General features: G+C 46.2%; 1 protein-coding gene across 1 annotated transcript in view; it reads left to right on the top strand.

Moving 5' to 3' along the window:
- VPS13B (vacuolar protein sorting 13 homolog B) overlaps positions 1 to 22,968 on the top strand; it is a 714,200-nt gene that overhangs the window by 677,510 nt on the left and 13,722 nt on the right. The window contains exons 50-53 of the mRNA XM_082719962.1: positions 10,305 to 10,423; positions 14,777 to 15,585; positions 19,522 to 19,698; positions 21,782 to 21,952. Coding sequence (XP_082576088.1) covers positions 10,305 to 10,423; positions 14,777 to 15,585; positions 19,522 to 19,698; positions 21,782 to 21,952 — 1,276 coding nt within the window. The remainder of the gene's footprint in view (positions 1 to 10,304; positions 10,424 to 14,776; positions 15,586 to 19,521; positions 19,699 to 21,781; positions 21,953 to 22,968) is intronic.

The following is a 22,968-nucleotide window of genomic DNA, read 5'->3' as shown; positions in this document are numbered from 1 at the left end:
GGTGTGAGCCTGACTCTGGGGGAAACATCTCTAGATTCTGAATAAATAAGAAGACATTTAAAAAAAATGAGCTTATGTGGACCATTTTAAGTCACAGTTTTGATCCCATCAGGGAGACACATTGGGGAGACAAATAATAAGCAAGTGCTCCCAAGGCTGTCGTGTTGGGAACTCTGGGGGCAACTGTAAAGGGAAGGTCAATGGTCCTGCTAGGGTGTCCAGCAGATGAGCTTGGGAGGCTAAGAAGAACCTCTCCAGTAAGGGAACCTCTCCAGTAAGGGATCCTCTCCAGTAAGGGATCCCGTACTTCAGATTGAACAGGCATGAAGTAGACAAGAAAGTGGGAGATTTTTTCTGGGCGAAGAAAGCAACATGTTTGAAGCTTCTGTGCTCAGACAGGGAGCCTGGTCCCTTCAGGGATCTAAATGCCAAGGTGGCCAGAGTGCCAGATAAAGGAAAAGGGGCTGGGACGGGGACCAGTGAGGCAGTTCAAGGCCAAACCCAGCCAGATTCAGTATCTGCAGCCAGGATTTAAGTTTTTATCTTAAGAGCCATGGGAAGTCTTTGACTTGTTTATGAAAAGCAATTTCTGAGCCATTGAAGCAGCAAAGAAAAATGAGCCCGTAAAAACCCCAGAAGGTTTGCAGGTGAGTTTTCTTCTAAAAAGATCCAGTAAATTCTCACTATCTTTGATGCTTAGCAGAAGTGTTCGGTGGAGTCAGCATCACCAGGGTTTTCTTTTCCATGTGTGTGGAAGAGGCGGAGTAACAGTCCTTCATGTTTCTGTAGCTCTCTGCCATTTACAAAGTACTTGCGCATCCACAGTCTCTATTCTTTCGTTCATTTATTTGGCAAGTTTAATGGAGGAACTATCCAGGGCCAAACCTTTTGCCCTGAACAAGGCTTTACTCCTGCTCCAAGGACCTGAGCAGAAGTAAGTAAATCCAGTCAAGTGGTATAAGTCCCAAGACAGAGCGTTTGATCACGGCAAAAATTCTAGGATCATTAGGGCAATAATTTGTGTGTTTCTTTTCCTGATGAGAAGATTGAGACTTAAAGAGTAATCAACTAGGTGGCTTATAACTAAGCAGGATCAGACTGGAACCGGGATCTGCCCACATGTGACCCAGTCTTGTTTTTCCTGTACCAAGTGGAGGTCACAGTCTGTCCTTTGGAGTCCAGCCCTGGCTACAGGTATTGCTACCTGAAGGTTCATGAAAGCACAGGTTAGAAGAGGTTTTCTACTTTCCCCTCTATCCAGGGCAAGAGTCCCTCCCGTGCCATCTCCCCTCAGTCTTCTAGCTCAGTTTCATTCCAGCAGTGACTATAGGAAAGTTTCTGCCCATGTCGAACTGAAAATCCTCCCTCCGTGGCATCCACTCCTTCATCCTTGTTTTACCCTCTGGGGCATCACAGATTGTTTACTTCCCCTCTAATATAGCAACACTACAATTATTTGAAGGCCGCCTCAACATCTTCTCTAAGTGTTCCCTTATCCAGGCCAAACATTGCTGGTTCCTTGAATCATTCCTTCAGTAAATGTGATTTCCAGACCCATCACCACAGTTACCCTTGTCTGAATACACTAGTGTGTTATGTTCCCTTTTAAAAATCTGGCAGCCAGAATTATACATACTATTCCAAATGTGGTCTAACCAGCTATTACCTCCCTGTGCTTCCATTAATAAAGTGGAAGATTGAGTTAGCTTTTTATTAACAAGTTCAGACTGTTTGTTATTATTGAACTTGTGGTCAACCACATCCCCCAGGTCTTTATCATATGACTCGCTGTACAGTTGACTTTTTGAACCCAGTGACAGGACTTTGCATTTATCCCCAATAAATTAAATCTTGTTGCTATTGGCCTCGTCCAGCTTGTTGAAATCACTTTAAAAAAAATTTGTGATGCTGTCATCCAACATATTAAGTATCGTTGGTAGCTTTATGTCATCTATAGATGTGGTAAGCATGCATTCTACGTGTTCGTCCGAGTCATTAATAAGTATGTCGAACAGGACAAGTCCAAGGTCTGCAGGCCGTGGTAAATCACTAGGTGCCTCCCGAATGCATGGGTTCAGTTAGCCACTAACACCTCAAAATGCACAATCATCTGGCCACATTTCTTAAATAAGAAAATGCACCTGAAAAAGTTTTTTAAGCCATACTGTTTAAGGTGTTCCTTATCTTGCTTTCAAGGTTATCATGACACTTTGCTAAATGCCTTGATGAGCCAGGACTCAAGTAATGTAATCAGTCCACTTGGTGCAGATCAGACAGAGGGAATAACCCTGAGAACTACCGCTTGAAGAGCATGTGGTCATTTTCCAACATACCCTTAGCCTCTGTCCGGGAACCTTTACATAGAAGAAGACTTAATCAGCCCAAGGGAGTATCTGATTTCTAAAACATGCAGTAAAGCTATTTTGGCTTTTTGTTTACTTCCCTCGCCTTCCCCTACATCCCATATCAAGGATAGAACAGACATCAGCTAGTTGGTACCCACTTCTGCATATCTGCCAAGTGCTGTGGTCTAGAGTCTTCTATGTGTCTACAGTTTGTTCCAGCTGAGACACACCTGCTCTTAAAGATACTTGGGAGTAGGGATTCCCCTAGATATTTTTCAGCTGTATACAGAGGGAAGACTTATACTCTGAACATCGCTATTTTGTTTTCGCCCTTATCCATCCTTTTCTCATTTTAGAAACTGATCATTTCAAAAATTCATCTACCTTTTTTCCTCTTGGAGATCAACTCTCACTGCTTTAGCTACCAGCTATCATCCAGTCACTCAGATCCATCTCGGGCCCCTGCATCTCTCCTAAGCTTCAAGTCTTGTTCTTTGCCAACCACCAGACATCTCCACCTGAAACTCACAAGCACCTCAAACCCAGCATGTCTGAAACCAAAGTGACCCTTTTCCATTCCCTAAGCCAGCTTCTCTTAGAGTCGCTCCTTCCCACTATAGAAACCTTAAATAAGATTTCTGTAAATTTGTATTGAATTCCTGCTTTACGTCAAGCATTCTACAAATATGATCTTTAGTCCCTGCCACATTCCTTAAAGGCAGATACTACCTGAAGCCCAGGGAGGTCACCTTTCACAAAGCAAGTGGCCTGGGATCCAAACTCCAGCTGTCAGTCTTCTGAGCCTATATTTTTCCTGCTGTACCCCAATACCTTCCTTTCCCTCTTCCTCCTGCCCCCACACATCCTGTAAACCACCAGGTTCTGGCAGAAAGTCCTCAGAAGTTTCTCTGGATCTGCCCCTTCTCTCTGTGACCATGGCCTACTTCAGGCCTTTTATCCGTCTTCCCTCTCCCAGAGTTTGGCAGTAGCCCCTCAAAGGACCTCTGTGTTGTCAGCCTCATCTCCTTCAACTCGGTCTCTACAGCTACCACCCAAGTGATTACTAAAACACAGAGTCCAGCTCAGAGAAGGCTCTCCAGGCCACTAGACTACTTAAAACAGGCCACCACCTGAGACAAACAGGCTGCGTGTTACTTCCATACCCCCTCTGTAGGTAAGGGGTCTGTCTGGCCCCATAGCACACACGGAACTCTCTTCTTCCCTTCAAAGCCTAAGTCTTAACTTGGTCCACATCATGGCTTTTCCTCTTCAGATATTTTCTTACAAGTCACTTCGTCTAGAAATAGGAGTACTACCTTCTCAATTTATTCCTTCCCAAAATAGGGAGTAAAATTCTTTTATGAAAAAGAAATGTTAGCCAAAGGTCAGAACAAATAGAATGGCTAATTACCTGCAGATCTATTTACGGAGGCTGAGTGTCTGCCATCTGCCGGCTGGAGACCCAGGAAAGCCATAGTGTGACTCAGTCCGGGTCCAAAGGCCTGACAACCAAGGCAGCTAAATTCAGGAGGAGAAGATGAAATGAGATATCCTAGCTCACCAGTGAGGCAGGGGGTCAAGGGGGCAGGTTATTCCTTCCTGCACCTTTTGTTCTGTTCAGGCCCTCTACAGACTTCCCCCCACATTGGGGAAGGCCATCTACTGAGTCTGCTGATTCAAATGCTAATCCCATCCGGAAACATCCTCACAGACACATCCAGAAATAACGCATAACCTGGGCACCCTCTGGCCAGTCAGGTTGACACAAAATCAGCCATCACAGAAAGAAAGTAAAAATCTAAGGTGGGAGCACAGGAGAAAGAGAATTGGAAAGGGAGGAGGCCCAGCAAAGTGTATCCTGTGGCTGTTGGAGCCCAGATGAAGAGGAAATGAGTAAAATATTAGAGGAGGAGAGCCCAGAAGTTATTTTAGTAACAGGTGAACCTATTATTGAGGTCTACCTCAGCTTCTGTGCTGGGGTGTTCTCTGCCTCCCTCCAGATTTTCCCTGGATTGCCACATAGAGCCTGCAGGGAAAAAGAGGGAGACCTGGAAAGAGAGACTTTCAGGAATTCATCCTTTTATTTCCTGTGTCCCCTTGTAACTTATTAACTTAGTAAAGTTAAATTGATATCATTTTTAAAAATATTGTTTGCTGGACATAAATCTAATAAGCATTTTAATAAAGATAACTAGATACATAGGAAAGCACAAGTTTATTAAAGTGTTTCTTACTTGTAATCGTGGTAAAAGACCACGTAGTAAGTGGCGGGCAGGACAAAGGCCTGGAATGATGTTCTTATAAGCACACCAGTGAGAGAAAGTTTACTTGATCAGAGTAAACAGATACAAACGACAAAATACAGAGTATCCTCCCAGGGTTTAGTGGTCAGAGCAGCAAATCTACCAGATGTTGCCTGATAGCCTCCTCCCCCTTCCCCCCACTCCAATGTGAAGTGAAGAAAGAACAAACACTTAAGGGATGGCACTGATCAGGACAGACTAGCTCATTCGGCAGTAACAGCTCTGCAGCAACAACAGAAAACCCCCTTGGTCATCAGTCATATCATCGTCCCTTTTCTACATGTGAAACAAACAAATTGCCTCCCTGGAGCTCCATCCAGTCACCACATCCCACTAGAAATCCAGTACTCCTGAGCAATGCTCTGAGTCTGCGCAGGACTCCCTTCATCTGGAGAGCTGGGAGCTCGTGGCCTCCTCCCTCTCCCCTCATTTTACAAGATAGGATAACCATTATAACCCCTTCAGAATGGAAAGGAGAAGAAAGAGAGACGTAACGGCAGCCCCTTATCCGTGGCAATTCTGAAAATTTTCTGAGCACGTAATTGTGGGGTTTCTACCCTGGAGCAGGGTCTAGTCTCTGAGCCCCGTTTCTATTCTTGGAACTGCTTTCTTAGCATTTTTCTTCTAGTCCCTGGATCTACCCTCAAGAGCTCTTCCTCGAACCCATCTCAAGCTTGTATTGCGCTTCAAGCAATCACAGTCTCTTCCAGTCTAGACTTGTGAGTTGATTGGGCGGTAGTCATTTCTTAAGAACTATTTGATTCTCAAGGATTCATGTACTGATAACCACACCCATGGTCCTTCTCAAGGCATATTTCTGTGCTATCTTGCTTCTTCGCTTCTCTCCAGATTTAAGAGAGTTTCTGTGGCAAACATATACTTTTAAGCTGAACTTTCTTCTGAGTCACTTGAAAAACTGACCAATTCTTTCCTGATATCTGAGCTCATCTCTTCTTGAATACATTGCCAGAGACAGCCAGCAGCAGCCAACACACACTACTAATGTTTTGTTCCCGAACCTCATCTTCTGGAGGCACAAATGGATTAGGTTTATAATCTGCCTCCCAGGTAATATCAGACAACAGTCTTACTAAATGTCTTGCTACTTTATAACATGAATTGCCACTTTAATATCTTCCAGTATCAATTCTTACTGCCTGACCATTAACCCAAGGACTCCTATTTTAGGTTTTTGCAGGAACCCTACTTCTAGTATCGATATTACATTAGTTAGCTGGACGAGGCTCTGCAGCCTTTCGGAATCCTAGCATTTACTGCTTGCTCGTGCTGTGTGCCCAGGGCTCATGGTCACTTTCCATGGTCACTCAGGGATGCAGGTTGATGGAGTCTCCGTCACCTTCTGTGTGCCCCACTGTAAAAAGACACCCCCAAACCTAGAGGCTTAACAATGAAGAACATCTCAGGAGTCTGAAGGTTTGTTTGGGTGACTTTTGTGCAGGATGAGCCTGGGATCACTCATGCAGCTGTGTTCGGCTGGAAGTTGGCAGAGGGAGGAGTTCAGCTGGAACGTCTGGGCATCTCTCTCACCATGTGGTCTTTCCTCTCTAGAGAGGCTAAACCAGACTTCTTCACATGGTTGGCAGGAGGGCAAACCCCAGGGATTAAGCTTTATCAGGCTTCTCGCCTCTCATTTGCTGATATCCCGTAAGCTGACGGCAGTTACAGCCAAGCTCTAGATCAGCAGAAGAAACCAAGCAAAGGCCTGGAAGCTGGGTGTGCAGCTCCTTGACTGTGCAACCGTCTGCCACAACCAGCTAGACCAGGAAGCAACAAGCTTTTCTTCAAAAAGTTTCTTCTTTTTCTTCAGTAAGCATTTTCAGTTTTGCATGCAATACAGTCTCTGTCACAATTTCTCCACTCTGCTGTTACATAGAGACAGTATGTAAATAAAGGAGCATAGCTATGTCTCCACAAAACTTTATTTACAACTAACAGGCCGTGGATTGGATTTGTCCTGCCACCGATCTAGAGCATAGAACCTGTATTCAGCCTCCACAGCAGGGGAAGAAGACTAGCTCTTTTATGCTTTGGCTCAGAAGTAACGTTTGTCAATTCTGTCTTTAGCTCATTGGCCAGAACTTAGTCATGTGGCCACACCTAACTGCAAGGGGCTGAGGGGTAGAGTCCTGCTCTGTGCTGGGCGGAGCTCGGTATGCATGGACACTAGAAGTCTCTACCCCAGCAGCTACATTGAGAGGATATCCATTCAGATCTTGACTGCATATCAGGTGCTGAAGAAAATGGACATAAAACCATTGTCCTCATGAGTTTATACAGAGATCATAATGATTAATATATGAAGAGGGAGAAGCATTTATACATCTCTGCCCTGAAATCATTAGTTATTATCCCATCATTTGTGTACTTGGCTTTTTTACCAGCTAAGCTGAGAGCAGTTTGAGGGTATGATTAGATCTTCTCGGTCCCTGGGGCACCTGGGTGGCTCTACCGGTTAAGCATCCAACTCTTGATTTCTCCCTGGGTCATGATCTCAGGGTCATGAGATGATCTCAGGGTTGTGAGATCGAGCACGGCATCAGGCTCCCTATTCGGCAGGGAATCTGCTTCTCCCTCCCTCTTCATCTACCCCCCACCTCATGTGCTCGCTCTCTCTCAAATAACTAAATCTTCAAAAAAAACCCCTTCCCTATCCCTAATACAGTGCCTTGCTCTTTGTAAGAACACTTTAAGTATCAAGTAATTGGTTGAATGACTAAATGACCATCAGACCAATACAAGGATTTGTTTTAAAACTTCTGAGGTAGGTACAGATGCCTAATTTCTCTGGCAGTTAACTAACTAACTAACTAACTAACTAACTCCCTAATCCCTAGAGCTGCCGCTGTACAAAATGCTTGGCATTGTGAGCGAGTGGAAGGAACACCCAGAAAAATTTTTCTCCAGAGTCCAGATTTTTTATGAGAAGTACCTTAAAGGTTTAAGTCCATTTGCTTGCTTCAAAGTCCCTTGGGCAGTTAACAAAAACCATCAGCTTGATTTATCTTTCCTATCTTAGAAGGAACCAGTATCCTTCCTCATTTCATGATGCCTAAGGATGACTTTGAGTTTGAGCAGAGCAGTAAATATTTCCCTTTTTGAGCCTCTCCTTCCCTCCTTTGAGGGTTGATAGTTCTCTCCTAAAACCCTGGGATATGCACTTAAGTCTTAGTCACTGAGAGAGGGAAATACAGATGGGAGCACAGGGCCTTAGAAAGGTTTGTGCTGGGGCGCCTGGGTGGCTCAGTGGGTTAAAGCCTCTGCCTTCCACCTAGGTCATGATCCCAGCGTCCTGGGATCAAGCCCCGCATTGGGCTCTCTGCTCAGCCAGGAGCCGCTTCCTTTCCTCTCTCTCTGCCTGCCTTTCTGCCTACTTGTGATTGCTGTCTGTCAAATAAATAAATAAAATCTTAAAAGAAAGAAAGAAAGAAAGAAAGGTTTGTGCCAAATGAATAATCTCACGTCTATAAATCTAGTAGAAAAGCAGTTGACTAAGGGCACCTCGGCAGCTCAGCCAGTTGAGTATCCCACTCTTGATTTCCACTTCGGTCATGATCTCAGGGTTGTGGATTCGAGCCCCAGGCTGAGCCCACTTCAGGCTCCACGCTCAGCAGGGAGTCTGCTTCTGTCCCCCCTCTCTCTGTCTCACATCCATGGGTTTTCTCACTCTCATTCAAATAATATATATATATATATATATTTTAAAGCAGTTGACTTAGTTTATATATCATACAAAATGATAAATATGAGTGTTTTTGAAATAATACCTGTCTTGTTTTAGATTCATGAGCTTGGCCATTTATTAAGTTGACTGCATTCTAGATTTTGTCCAAGTTCATTTTTTTTTAAAGATTTCATTTATATTTTTGAGAGAGCATGAGCACGAGTGGGGTGAGAGACAGACAGAGATGCAGCCTCTCCCCTGAGCAGGGAGCCTGAATCAGGGACTTTGGGATCATGGACCTGAACTGAAGGCAAACGCTTACCCGACTAAGCCACCCAGGTGGCCCAGGTTCAATGTTTACCTTAGAACAGACCAGGAAAATTCAGGATACAGGATCTTTTAAAACATATTTTTTAAAACAGTTAATGTGGGAAACATGTCCGTGGAGCACAAACGGACCCCACTCCTGCCATGAAGAAACTGACAGTCTGATCATTGAGTCAGGTGTGTAAACAGGTGACTGTGCCATGAACAATACAGAATTGTAACCAAACAAGTGCAGTTTAAGTACTTTAGGAACATAGAAGTGAGTATCAAGCTGAGGAAAAGAATAGGAAAACTAGAGGGGACCTTCGTGGAAAGAGGTATCCTTAAGGAGCAGGTGCAAAGATATATAGGCTCTCGCATGGGGTGGGGTGGGGGGTGTCTTCTGGGCCCCAGGGGTGCTGAGTAGCAGACAAGGGCCTAAGCTGAAGCAGTGGCCGTGGAGCACAAGAGAAAGCTCTACCAAGGAGCTGGCTGAGCGGGAGCTTCTTTGGACTGCTGGGCCACAGGACATGGGCAGGAGGCAGACCTGATGGCCAGCTGCCTGACCCACCCCGGGGTGCCGCCCCCAGTCAGGATTTCTGAAGGAGAGCGCTCGTGCCACCAAAGAAACCCGGTGCCATTGAAGTGACGTCTGGGGTTCTCTCTGCGGTTCTGCGTCCACTCTTTCCAGGGCCTCCTCAGCCGGTCAGAGTAGAGTACCTTCATTCCCTGGCAGGCAGGCACCTAGCTCTGTTCCTTCCCCCAGGAATTTTTAGCCTTCCTTTTCTTTACTGTCCTAGCAATAATAAAGGGCCCAGATTTGGTTGAACTGATACCGCAAATTATCACAAAATCAGCGTTCCTAAACATAGGTTCTTGCCTCTACTCTCAGGTAAGGCTGGCCATGAACATGATGTTCTTGGAGTTGTTTTTCAAATAGTTCTGTTCTGTTTTTCAAATATTTATCCATTTAAGCAACCTCGGTATTTCATGCTGAGAGGACATCTGTTCTGCTGGCCTGGCACCTGGCTTCTGAGATAGAACTTTCCTGGGGCTTTAGTCCACCTTCCCATGGAAGAAAAATTAATTTTGACTCCAAGCAAATGAAGTTATCTGACATTGTTACAAGTGTGTGAGGGACTGAGAGACCTTGAGAAGATTATGGCATGTCTTGATAGGTTTTCTGGTACGTTTCTGAGTCCTCCGGATAGATGGGCATCCTCATGGTAGCGAGTCAACACTCGAGAGTCTGAAAGTTTTTTCATTTTGCATTTCAAGTCCTGAGTTTCAGGAGATTATTTTCCACAGAGATCCATAAACACACATCAGGCTGGCCCATGGCTGGACTCCAGCCCACACAGAGCTATTTGCCAATTCCGAAGGAGGAGAGAATAAAGACACTCGTGCTCTGTCATCATCCATCATTGTTTTATTGCTATGAACCTTACAGCTGGATATTGAAAAATCTGGATTTGATCTTTCTTTTTTTTTCTTTTCTTTTTTTTTTTTTTTTAACAAGTCAGCTGAATAGCTTATATGCATACATAGAGAGAAATATAACCAGCAAGTGTTTGTGGTATTGAATCAGAACTTAAGACGTTGGAAGGCAACCATTTCAGTAGTGGTTCTTACTTCTTTTTCATCAGATTTTGAATATTATGCTTGTAGGTTGTGTTCCTGACTGGCTTTGGCTACGTATATGTGGACATTGTCCTCCAGTGTGGCACGGTCTTCATCACTGTGGCCCCAGAAGGAAAAGTGGGATCTGGTCTAACTACTACCAACAGGTAGGATTAATTATTATCCCAGTGGCAGTATGGTAAGCTTTCCCATTGTGATATCATAAACCTGCTATTTCCCATTCTTAATCATCTCTATATATACATTATAGCTTTTGGTGAATTATAATGTAATCCATAGGATATGCTTATTAGCATTAAATCCGACCTATAAAAAGTAGCAAGATATGATCTTTCGTACCCCTTCCAGTGATAAGTTGAATAAACTGGTTTACCAACTAAAACATGCATTAGAATTATATATTAGCATTAGCATGAAATGCAAATTAATACTTCTGTATCCAGTTAATAATCTAGAAGTTAGTAATCTGACTTAGCAATTAGAGCTACAAAATAAATTCCTCTCTTAGATGGTTGCCATCAGGCTTTACACTCATGAACCAAAGAGTTAATATGCTTAATTTAAAGGAACTCCTATAATTCACTCAGAATAGTATGAAACTAGCCCCTCCTTCTAAAAGTGGAGGCGCATGCATGACCAGGAAGTTCTAGGAAGGGGAAATACAAGAATCAAAGACATGCAAATTTAAGTAAGACATTACCAAAGTTAACAATGATGTGTCATCACCTATGATTCAAATGGAAGTGTAAACTACTGCATTTTCTGGAAAGCACTTGAGCAACCTCTTATCAGCTTTATAATCCCTTTGGCTTGTGGGTGCCTGGGTGGCTCAGTCAGGTGTCCCACTCTTGATCTCAGCTCGGCCTTGATCTCAGGGTCGTGAATTTAAGCGCTGCGCTTGGCTCCCTGCTGGGCGGGCTCCACACTAGGCATGGGCCCTACTTGAGAAAAAAAAAGAAAAACGCTTTGGCTTGGAAACTCCTTTTTTTTTTCTTTTTTAAGATTTTACTTATTTGAGAGAGTGCGTGCATGTGCTCGCATGAACCTCAGGGAGGAGCAGATTGAGAGAGAGAGAAGCAGACTCCCCAATGAGCAGAGAGCCTAATTAAGGACTCCATCCCAGGACCCTGAGATCATGACCTGAGCCAAAGACAGAGGCTTTAACCCACCGAGCCACCCAGGTGCCCCTTGGAAACTCCACTTTTAAGAATTCTGAGAATGTAAGAGATAAAGCAGTAGTGAGAGAAGTGGACAAAGACAGAATGAGAGAGATTTATCATATTGCCACTTAGAGGAGCAAAATATTTAGAGCACAAAGCCCAGCAGTAGGGGAACAGATGATACATAAGTGGTATATCCACAGAAAAAAAGGCTTACAGTGGAATAGATTAATATGGGTGATAAATCTAAAATAAAGCAAACAGAATATAAAATTGAATATACAAATACGACCAGTCCTATATCATACACAAATGAACAGACACACACACACACACATACATAAATACTTCTCACACATATTCACACATACATGCACAGAAAACATTCCAGGAACTAAAACTCAAAAGGAGGAACCAAATTTTTAATAGATAAAGGGGTAATAAGCGATTATCTAATAATTTTCTGCACTTTAATTTTCTACAAGAAGAATTTAGTTCAGCATCAGTTCATTATTAAAATTTTTAAAAATTTTTAATAAATTTTTAATAAATTTTATAAAATTTATTAAAATTTTATTTAAAATGTAAACTAATAAAACTAACTTCCATACATTTATTTAAGCCCTTTTCTTAAAAAGTTCCTCTGCCTGCCTCTCCATCTACTTGTGATTTCTCTCTGTCAAATAAATAAATTTAAAAAATCTTAAAAAAAAAAAAGTTCCTTGCTTTTTGTATATGGTTAGGAAATTACTAGTTACAACGTTTGTAAAAAATCAACAGCATAACAAAATTGGAGACATAATATAAAATTACATAACACAGGGGCACCTGGATGGCTCAGTGGGTTAAAGCTTCTGCCTTCGCCTCTGGTCATGATCCCAGGGTCCTGGGATAGAGCCCCACATCAGGCTCTCTGCTCAGCAGGGAGCCTGCTTCCTCCTCTCTCTCTGCCTGCCTCTCTGCCTAATTGTGATCTCTCTCTCTCTCTCTCTCTCTCTGTCAAATAAATAAATAAATAAAATCTTTTTTAAAAAATTATGTAACACAAAATTTCAAGCCTATACAATAATTTCAGCAATATTTGCCTAGGGCATTAATAGTGCATTATTAATCATAGTAGCAAATTATACACATAGTGGTAGAAATAAGGAAGGGACAGATATTTACTAATATTCCCTTAATTCATTTATTCAAATATTTTTCAAGTGCTTACTGGATGGTAGGTGCTATTCTAGGGATGAGGACACAATGGTATCCAAAAAGAACAAAATCCCAGCTTTTGAGAAAATGTTCTTGTAGATATAGAATGGAAGACAAAGAAATATCTACAAATATCTACAAATGTTCTTGTAGATATAGAATGGAAGACAAAGAATAAACATAATAAAAAAGGAAAATTGAAGGTACTGCAGAAGGTTGGCTTTCTGCAAGGATAAAAACAACTGGGTAGAAAGACCAGGAATGCTGGGGCCTAGGGACAGAGAGAGAATAATTTTTAAAAAACCAGTGTAGGTAAGCCTCCCCACGAAGCTGACATTTGAGCAGAGACACAAAAGCTTGTGCCAGGGGGTTAATAATATGGCTATCTGGTGGGAAAGCTTTCCTGACAGAGGGCGCAGCCGGTTCGAAGGTCCGAAGTAGCATGCCTGACACGTTGGAGGAGCAGGGAAGAGGCCAATGTGGGCCAAAGTGGGCGAAAATCATAGCGTCTGAGGTCAGAGAGGAAAGGCTAGAAGAGCAGGACTTGTGTCAGGCTTAGTTTTGATTCTTGACATGGGGAAATCACTTCACTTGAGTGAAGAAATGACATGATCTGACCTAAATTTTTAGAAAATTGTTGGCTGGCTCATTGACATAGACCATAGAGAAGCAAGGGTGGAAGCAGAGACTTGTTAAGAGATTGGTACAGTTGTTCACACTAGAGATGCCAGTGGCTTAGACTGTGGTGGGATCAGTGGAAGTGGGAAGAAATGGTCAGATTCTGGATGTGCTTTCTAAGAAAAAACCAGTGGGATTTCCCTGATGCACTAGGTAAGGACTGAAACGAGAAGTATCAAGAAGGACTCCGGTATGCGTGTTCTAACAAGTGATGTATGTGGTTGCCATTCACTGAGATAGGAAAGACCATATGTAGGCTGGGGATGGGGTAAGAGCTGGAGTTTGATGCCACATGACAAGATGAGATGAGTGCCTATATAAAGAAGCAGTTAGATATCGTAGGCTGGCAGTCGGGTAGTTCTGAGCTGCCCATGTGAGTGGGAGCCCTTAGCACGGAGATGACATATCAGGCCATGAGACAGGGTGAGATCTTCAAGGGGAGGGCAAGAGCTGAGCCTTGGGCACCTTCATCTGCAGGCATCAGGGAGAAGAAGACACCACACAGCAGCTGATGGGGGACCACAAGTAGAAGAGCTAAGAGAAGACAAATGGAGGGAATGTTTCCAGACAGGAGGAGTGAAATGCCACTGTGGGTCTAGTGAGCCACAGACCCAAAAGGCTGCCAAGTGAAAGGCCAAGTGACAAGGAAGTCACTTGGTGGACTGTGGGGGCAGAAGCCCGCTTGGAGCAAGGTGAAGAGGGAATGGAAGGCAGCCAGCAGACAGTGTGTGTAGAAGTTTTTATGGGAGAGGGAAGCAGAAAACTGAGCAGTAGCCAGTAGCTAGTATCCCCAGGCCTCAGCCTCAGGGCCTGTAAGAAATCCAGCTGCAGATAGTTAGTAATGAAGAAGAAAATGAGGCTGGACGAGAGGGAGGCTGGAGTGATGCCCCAGAGCAGGGGAGAGCAGGAAGGTTCTATGCACCATGAAGGGCTTGGCCTGAGGCAGGAGCATAGCAGGTCAGCTCTAGAAATGGTGGAGGAGCAGAACCCACAGCCACTTCATGGCTAGATAGGCGGTAGTCCTGGTAGTGAATGTAAGTTTTCTTCTGTTTGCTTTACTTCACCGTGAGGAATTTTGGTCATTTGATTTTACCTTTGTGCCTTGAGATGATCGTGATAGAGAATTAGGGCACAAACACCAGAAGACTTATGGAGGAAAAATCTGGTGTTGATAAGGGAAGCACATAGAGAACATGACAAGAACTTGTTATAGTCCCATAGGGAACATTTCCCAGAGCTGTTAGGAGTGTGACGGGTTCTGTCCAGACACCATGAACTGAAAGTTGAGTTCTTACTTGCGTCTTAAGAGAATCTGATGAGATGTCAGGAGGTAGGCAAGAAGGTGGGGCAGGAGGAAGGAAGGAAAAAGGCAGGAGGGAGGGAAGGAAGGAGAGAAGGAAAGGAAAGGCAGAAAAAGAAGAACAGGGGGAACACTGATGTTCTTTTCCCTTTCTCCTCCAGAACTCTGGAGAAGATTGTGACACTGAAAATGTTCATCACTCAACTGAGCCTGGTGGTGTTTGATGACCTGACTCACCACAGAGTGTCGTCTGAGCTCCTGAGACTCACGCTGGACAGTGTTTTCCTGCACGTGGCCCCCCTGGCCGGCGCCCTGCCCGGGGAAGAGGCGGCCGCCGCGCCCGTCCAGCTTCACTGTGTGGAGGTCTGCTGCGGGGACCTGCAGCTGGACAACCAGCTGTACAACAAGTCCAATTTCCACTTTGCCGTGTTGGTCTGCCAGGGGGAGAAGACGGAGCCGCTGCTGTGCTCCCGGATGCAGAGCCTCCTCGTGCCCAGCAGAGACCTGGAGGAGTACAAGAAGAACTGTTTTATCAGACTCAGCCTCACCCTTGCCGAGGGCAAGAGCTGCTTCTTTGAGGACATCAACGAATTCCGTTTTGAACTGAAACCCGCCCGCTTATACGTGGAGGACACGTTCGTTTACTACATCAAAACGCTCTTCGAGACCTACCTTCCCGAGGGCTGCCTGGCGGCGCCCCCCGCAGCCCCGGGGGCCGGGGGGCAGGGGCTGCCCGCGCAGGTGGGCCAGCACGCCCGGGCCCTGGCGCACCCCGTCAAGCTGCGGAGGCTGCTGATCCAGCCCGTGAGTCTCCTCGTCAGCATCCACGCGTCCCTCAAGCTCTACATAGCGTCTGACCACACGCCGCTGGCCTTCTCCGTGTTCGAGCGCGGCCCCGTCTTCACCACGGCCCGCCAGCTGGTCCACGCCCTGGCCATGCACTACGCCGCGGGCGCACTGTTCCGAGCAGGTGAGGCCGCGGTGAGCCAGAGCCCCGGTGAGAAGGAACCGCTTGCGGGGGGAGGGAGGGTGCTTACCGACCTTCAGACCCCGGGGAGCAACATGGCAGGAGGGAAGAGTGCGGGCTTGGCCATTGGTCAGCGCTGGATGGACATCCACACTCTGCCCCGCACTTAAGAAACACTCAAGCGACCAGGAGCGTCGATATTAGCTGTTACATCACTTAGAACTTTAATTCCTCGTAGCAGACACCTTTGCGCAGCCCCTGCAGTACAAGGCTCAGGGTGAGCTCACTGGTGTGGTCCGGAAAACTAGCCCAGGCCTCAGCCCCTGGGCCTGGAAGAAACCCACTGGAAGGTTGTTAGCCTCCTCATTAGAGCCCATGAATAGCCATAGGTGAGCAATTCAGAGGATTAAGACCCACAAAGAGCCTTCTACGCATCTGGCCTGTGTAGACAGATCGCAAAAAGAAAGTGGTTGGTGTCTCAGCTTCTCCACAGACCTGAGATGGAAAAGTCAGGGTGGGGTGAGGGGGTTGAATATGTATACAAAAGGTCGGTTGGCAAGTACTATATGCTGGTAGAGTGCAGGGGGTGGAGTGGTCTGAGGACATTCTATGCAACAGAAATCATCGAAACACGGGTTCCTCGCCTAAATTCACTCCAACACGGTTTCAGTGTGATTCTCCAGCCCCTTATGTTCCCAGGAATTCAAGCAACAAACCCCAACCAGAGTTGGTCTTGTGGGTTCTTCCTAGCAATGAACATGACAGCCTTCCTTTCAGAGAATAACAAAGGAAAGAACATTTATCACATTGTACTTGGTGAAAGCATTCCCATATAAGCTAACATTGTAGCAGTAAATGACCCATGTTGTTGCCAGACTGGGGAGATTACATTTTCTCTGTAAATTCACAGAGTTAATAAGGTTACCCAGAAGTTCTTAACTGAAAATGACAAGATCAGGGGAGGGCCCTGCTGGGACTATTGTTTTGATAGCTTGCACAACAATGAAGAAAATATTTCTCTCTTGCTAAGAAATCATTTAAAAATAAGCAGTTAACATTTCACATTTAATAGATGGGTATATTTATAAACAATTCCAGAAACTCAACCTTTCGGGCATTTTTTGCTTTTAACATGAGTAGCAGGCATGTAAATTACTGGGCTCTGATCTGGGGCCTGCAGAGGACTAAGGCTCCCATCAGGCCACCAGGTAACGCTGAGGTGTGGGGGGCACCCATGTAGGTAATGAACTGGCAGAGAAACTCCCAACTGTGGCACCAAGGAGCCATGTCCCTGCAGCCTGTGAGCTACAAACGCTCTCTCTTTGTTTTGTTTTTTGTTCTTAATGAGCTTTCACAAGAACATTCTGTTTGGATTTTTTGTAATCCACCTAAAATCCTCTAAGCTGTTGTCCCAACCTCATTATACACTGGGACAAGAAATTCTAATACAGAGGGCCAAGTTTTTAGAGCCCGTTGGGAATTCTGTCATTAAAAACCTGCAGGCAAAGTGAGAAGATGGTAGTTTACCAGTGCCCCAGCTGAAGGGCATTCAAGAGAATGTACTAGCATTCTTACAGAGGAAGGAGGGAGGGTTGACCTGGGGATGAGCAAGTTGCAGCTGCATTGGATGTGGGGCAGGACTCACCCATTGAACTTGCCTAGAAGGTTCCTGCTTGGGATGGTCAAAATATCCTGACCTCATTTCTAGGGAAGTTTGTGGATTCACCTTGAAAAGTTTTTAAAAATAAATTAGAAGTAGATAGGAGTAGCCCTATTCGAAGGAAAGCATGTGGAAAGCAGTAGCTTTCTAATTTCCTGGGGCTCCTCTACACCCAAGTCTCAAACTGATGGGAAGTCAGACAGATACTCTTTTTCAACAAAGTTTTCAAACGAATAAGCAAGAGATAATTGGCTTTTGGAGGAAAATAAAGAAGGAGTGCCCTCAGATACTTACTGTCCTTTTCTGGCTAGTTCAAATGCCTCTGAGAAGTACGTTGGGTCCACACGTAGCCCTCCTGTCAGGCCGTGTTCCTGACCCAGGAGCACCACACCCCACATCCCGCCTTCTAGTAGCTTGGTGGAGGGCGGCGGTGAGCAGTGAGCCTGGGTGGTGTCTCTTCATGCTGGGCCTGCTACACTGGTCTGTGTAGATGGTCTTTGCTTGGCAACAGCCTACATACTCCCCTTTCCTTATCTGTGAGTGTGAAATCTATGGAGAGAAGGAGAATTAAGATGTTTCTAGACCAATTTGCTGCCTGCAGGTAGAACCTCATAACTATCCCAGACCAAAGGGAGCTTGCTGTTTCTTTACCTACAGAGAGAGCCCTGCAAGGAACCATATTCCACAAGCCTCCCTGATACCCTGCCTTCCTCACTGCAGCCTGGGCTCACGGAGGGTGGGTGGGCTGTGCAATCAGGGAAAACTGGGTTGGAGACCCAGCCCCTGTGTCTCAGCAGCAGGAAATTGCGAACAGTTGAGCCACACTTGCCTCCTCATCCTGCCTGGAGAAAGTGGAAGTGGAGACAGGTTAACACTGTGTCAGATTTGCCTCTCCCCTCCACCTGCTATCACTGCCCCCAGGGAGAGGTTCAGTCATTAGCTCCTTTGAATTTATGTAAAGGGAGGTAATAGTACTTCACGTGCATAGTTGCTGGGCACATTAAATAAGCTGAATGTCTGATACCCATAGGCTGGCCCTTTATAGTCCATGTCTCTGGAAGTGATTCCCTCATGTCATCCTCCTACTGTCCCAGAGAAGAGAAGTAGGCTCCAAATTTAAGACCGTCCCTCTCTGTCTAGGGGCTGGGCCTAGAAACCGTCAGGGCTCTGCCTTGCTTCTTGCAGCCATACCTTCCTGAGCCTCTGGGACCAGTGACTTGACTGAGGGTCTGTCCCAGGCTTATCCTGCAAGAACCTGCTGCTGAGGCAGGATTGGCTCCCACAGGAGTCCCGGTCCCGCGGCCTCCCTGATGAGAGAGCGCTCTCAGCCCCAGGCTGGGGTACCCGTGGTTCCCCGAGGAAGTTCCCTATCTAGAATCCTGCACTTAGCCCTTGGCCTTGCCTGCACCTCCAGTCCCCCCCCCGCCCCCTGCCGTGAGCACGCTGAGGCCCCCTCCCCGGGGAGGAAGGTGAAGGGAAGCCGCTGCCGGAGTTCACACCACAGCCCCATTCCCACGAGGCAGCAGACACCACAATCAGGCCACTGAGCAGGCCAGCCCCTGGCAGGCCCCCTGCTCGAATAGGAAACCAGATCCAAAGCTCCCCTCCCTCCGGGGACCCTGGAAGGGAACACTCCCCTCTCACTAACCTAATCAGTATGTCCATGTCACCGGTGTTTACACAACTGAAGCTGGGGCTGAAGGGGACACGTTTGTCTGGCTCCAGCTCAGCTCCAAAGGGAAGCACTCAGCTTGGTAGGATTGGGGATGATTAAAAATAACTCCTCCATCCTTGTCAGAACTTTGCATCTCCTTTCCAACACCCCATTTAGCATCTGCCTTCTCCCCTGACCAGACCAGACCTCCTCCTCCTCCCGGTGCCTCCGCTGCCCTGAGGTGGTTTTAAAGATAACTTCCCAGCCTGCAAACACCTGCGCCCTAAGAGACCCCCTTTCCTTCTGGCGGGGGGGTGGGGCGCGTGTGTGTCCCCTTGCACACAGGTCCCTTTTAGCAGGAATACGGGAGGCTCGGGCAAGGAAGTCAGAGTAAAGCTATTTGCTAGGCTGCCAAAAGGATCACTTTGATTTATAAAGTATGAAAGCTTGCCATTTATGAATTCACAGTGAATGAGTTATTTCCCATATTTTGCTCCAAAGGAGCTTATTACATTCTCAATTCCAGTGTGAAAAATGAATTGCAGGGAAAATGGGTCACTTTTCCCAAATGTTCAAAGTGCTGTATTTAAGGTTTCGGTAACCCCTTCCCTTTGGTCTCTCACAGGCTGGGTGGTTGGATCTCTGGAAATCCTCGGCAGCCCCGCAAGTTTGGTGCGAAGCATCGGGAATGGAATTGCCGACTTCTTTAGGCTTCCGTACGAGGGGCTGACCAGAGGCCCGGGAGCCTTTGTGAGTGGCGTTTCCAGAGGGACAACATCCTTCGTAAAGCACATTTCCAAAGGTAGCTGTTTCAGTTCCTTTTCATAATGCCTCATTTTCATTCCTTCCCTTATTTTTTATGTTTTAAAGAACACGTTGACGTTTTCGGTGTGTGAAGGGTGCCTCTACCTTTGTTGGGCCTGTTAGGGTGCAGTGAACTGTTGGATTTTTCACAGAGCTCACACAGAATGTCTTATGTTTTAAACAGATCGCTATTTGCCTGCAGTGTGTGAAAATGTTTCAGAAACTTCAGAATTTTAAACCTCCCACTGGGAAAACAAGGATTGGCTCAACTGTTATTCCATGTGATAAATACAGAAATATTAAAGGTGTTCAGGACTTCTGCTAAACATCAGAAACCCTACACTGTGTTGCCTCATCATTTTTTTTTTTCATGTAGATACAGTTGTCATAACTTTTGGAAGAATATGGATACATTTTGACATGGAAACGGCTTTGGAGGTTAACAGGCAGCTCTCCGCCAGCAGGCCACATCAATAGTGCCATCTTGTGGCCCAGATGGTCCGTGAGGCACAGAAGCCAAAGTGCTGCCCACATGAAGGGGCATGTTTTTGTTTTATCCGTGTGTGCCTGGCAATATTTTGGTCAGGCTGGCAGTGACTCGGGAACTAACAAGGGCCATCTGAGTCCCCTTTTCTTCTCAGCAGGAGGCAGGGAAAACAGGGCAAAGGGCTTCTTCCCCATAAAAGGCTTTTTAATGTCAACAGTGCTGCAACTCTGTGATGAGTGGGCAGGTTATAGAAGTCTCTGGAAAGCTCCAAAGAAGAAGAGCTTGAAATATGAGCACCCATCCTCCTTGGAGGGGGGCACTGGCAAGGGGGACGCATGAGCGTCAACCGAGTTGTGTGGACAAGGACAGGCCCACTCCCCCAGGCCCCAGCCGTCCGGGAGGCCTGCGAGCTGAGAGCCGAAGGAACTCGCAGATGAGTCACTGGTGGATTTCTCACTCCTGACACTTGAATCTTTGTGGTTCCGATGTTTTTATTTTCAAATAAGACACCCAACACCTGCTAAATTGAACCCCGTGGTAATTTTAGCATAGTGACTCACTGAATGTTTTTTTTTACACTTGTTCTCTCCTTCTTCTCTTAGCAAAAATCCATTTCCTTTTTTTTTCTTTTTTTTTTTTTTTTGGTATTTGTGTGTACACAGACTTTTTAGATTGCTGGTAAAGATGCAGCTGCAAAAGTGACATCCTCTGGGTCTTCCTACAGCTTGGTGACCACTAATGAAGGCACTCATTTGTCAGCTTCAGGATCTGTCCATTGATGTCTTTCAGTCTTGCCTCACTGAGATCTCCGCAGACTCTTTTAGAGGGGTTGGGGACTGTTTTAAGCAAGTTGCTGAGATAGCTGTTCTTGGGAAAACGAGACAAAATCATGGCTTTCACGTGATTTATTTCCTTTAGTGTCCTCACTTTTTCCAGCTAAAATCCTGAGAATCAAAACTGTACATCTTGTCTGTGGCCCAATCACTGGTTTCTCAGAATGTCAAATGATAAAATTTAATGTCTTCCTTTGCACTAAGAAGGAAATAACGTTTTATTCCTAAGTAGAAATGTTTCTTTACAGTCTGTCTCAGATTCAGCAGCATAACCTTAACCTTTAAAATCAGAGCAAAGTTTAAGCTTCAACACTGGGCCTCAAGGAGGACTTCAAAACTGTGTTAGCCAAGCATGGACAATCCTACCATAATGATGGCAGTTTCATCTGAAACTCAGGGCATTTTTCTGGCAACAGAGATTCTTATCCTACTCCTTTTGAGGTATGCCATCACCCTTATAAACAAGTGTTAATCTTCACCTCATTTTTTTTAAAGATTTTATTTTTAAGTAAGCTCTATACTCAAACTCACCACCCCAAGACCACGAGCCGCACGCTCTGAGCCAGCAGGCGCCCTTCACCTTATTTCCTTAAGGCTTTTGCTTCAAGCTGCCCAGAGGAAGCTGCCGTCACTCACCACCTGGGCATGTCAGGAAGGGACAGATGCGCTTCCACTGCTCCTCCCTACCCCTTTGGGGAACCACTCCCGGGGGGTCCACCAGATTGGTGACCAGGCCAACCTGTGTTCCCTTGTGCCCTCAGGTACCCTCACCTCCATCACCAACCTGGCCACAAGCCTGGCACGGAACATGGACCGCCTCTCGCTAGACGAGGAGCACTACAACCGGCAGGAGGAGTGGCGGCGGCAGCTCCCCGAGAGCCTGGGCGAGGGGCTCCGGCAGGGCCTGTCCCGGCTGGGCATCAGCCTGCTTGGTAAGGGGCTACCGGAACCCACGCTGGGCGAGGAGGGTGGTTGTGAAACCTACATCCTTTCTGCAGACAAGGCTGAGGCTCGTGGTAGCTGGGGGCAGGGGGCGGCAGTTGAGGCGCCCTGGCACTGGGCCTCCATCCCAGAGCCCTTGCGCAGCTCTGAGAGGAAGGCCCACCTGCACAAACGCCCACGCTCTGCCCTCCCTTGCTTCTGGTAGGAAACCCATCCCTGTCCTCAGGGCGGGTCTCCGGAGAGCCTCATGCCAGAGGAGGCGCCCTGAGCATTGGGTGGCGCGGGGCAGGGGGTGTGGGGTGTCAGCACAGGGACAGCAGCCCAGGGCCTGTGGCTTGTGAAAGTGAGTAACAGGCCGCCGGCCTTCTAAGCACCCCCATCCCCTGCCCCGACCACATCCTCCAGACGCTCTCACCTTTGTTTGAGAAGCTCTCAAGCAACGTGCAAATGTCCCGTAAACTTCAGCAAGGAGCCCGCTTTCGCCTTTTATTTTCTTTTGAGAGTGCCGGCTCGTCCGGACGCGGAGTAATTACAGTTGTCAAGCGGCCAGATGGTATAGTTCGAAGTGAAGATGGCTGCGGGTATTTCCAAATACTACAAATGTTCAAAAAATAAGCTGCTTTGGAAAACTCTATAAAAAGGAAGCTTCAGAGCTGAGATTTTGCAGAGCAGGATTTTCAAGGGTATCTTTTGTTTATTTGTTTGCCGAGGAATTTAAAACTGTATTGCTTGGCAGCCTGCCTGCTCGCATGGGAAGGAGTGTGTATCTCCCGCAGATCAAAGAAGAGCAGGGAGAGCAGAGGTCAGAGAAGATGAGCTTGAAAGGATTTGCGCTCTCTCCAGCTTGCGCTGCTAGCCACAGCCCTCAACCCACAGCACAGCCAACTGAGGCTCTGGAAGGAAGTAATAAGATGTTATAAGCTCAGGTTAAGTTACTAGAAATTGTTTAAGTCATAACATTCTGTGGCGATGCGTGGAAACTGGGAGCTTATGACGTGGGATGGAA

The sequence above is a fragment of the Mustela nivalis genome (assembly GCF_964662115.1).
Source record: "Mustela nivalis genome assembly, chromosome: 2".
NCBI lineage: Eukaryota > Metazoa > Chordata > Mammalia > Carnivora > Mustelidae > Mustela > Mustela nivalis.
The sequence above is the reverse complement of the archived record's forward strand: the minus strand, read 5'-3'. Positions and strand labels throughout refer to the sequence as shown.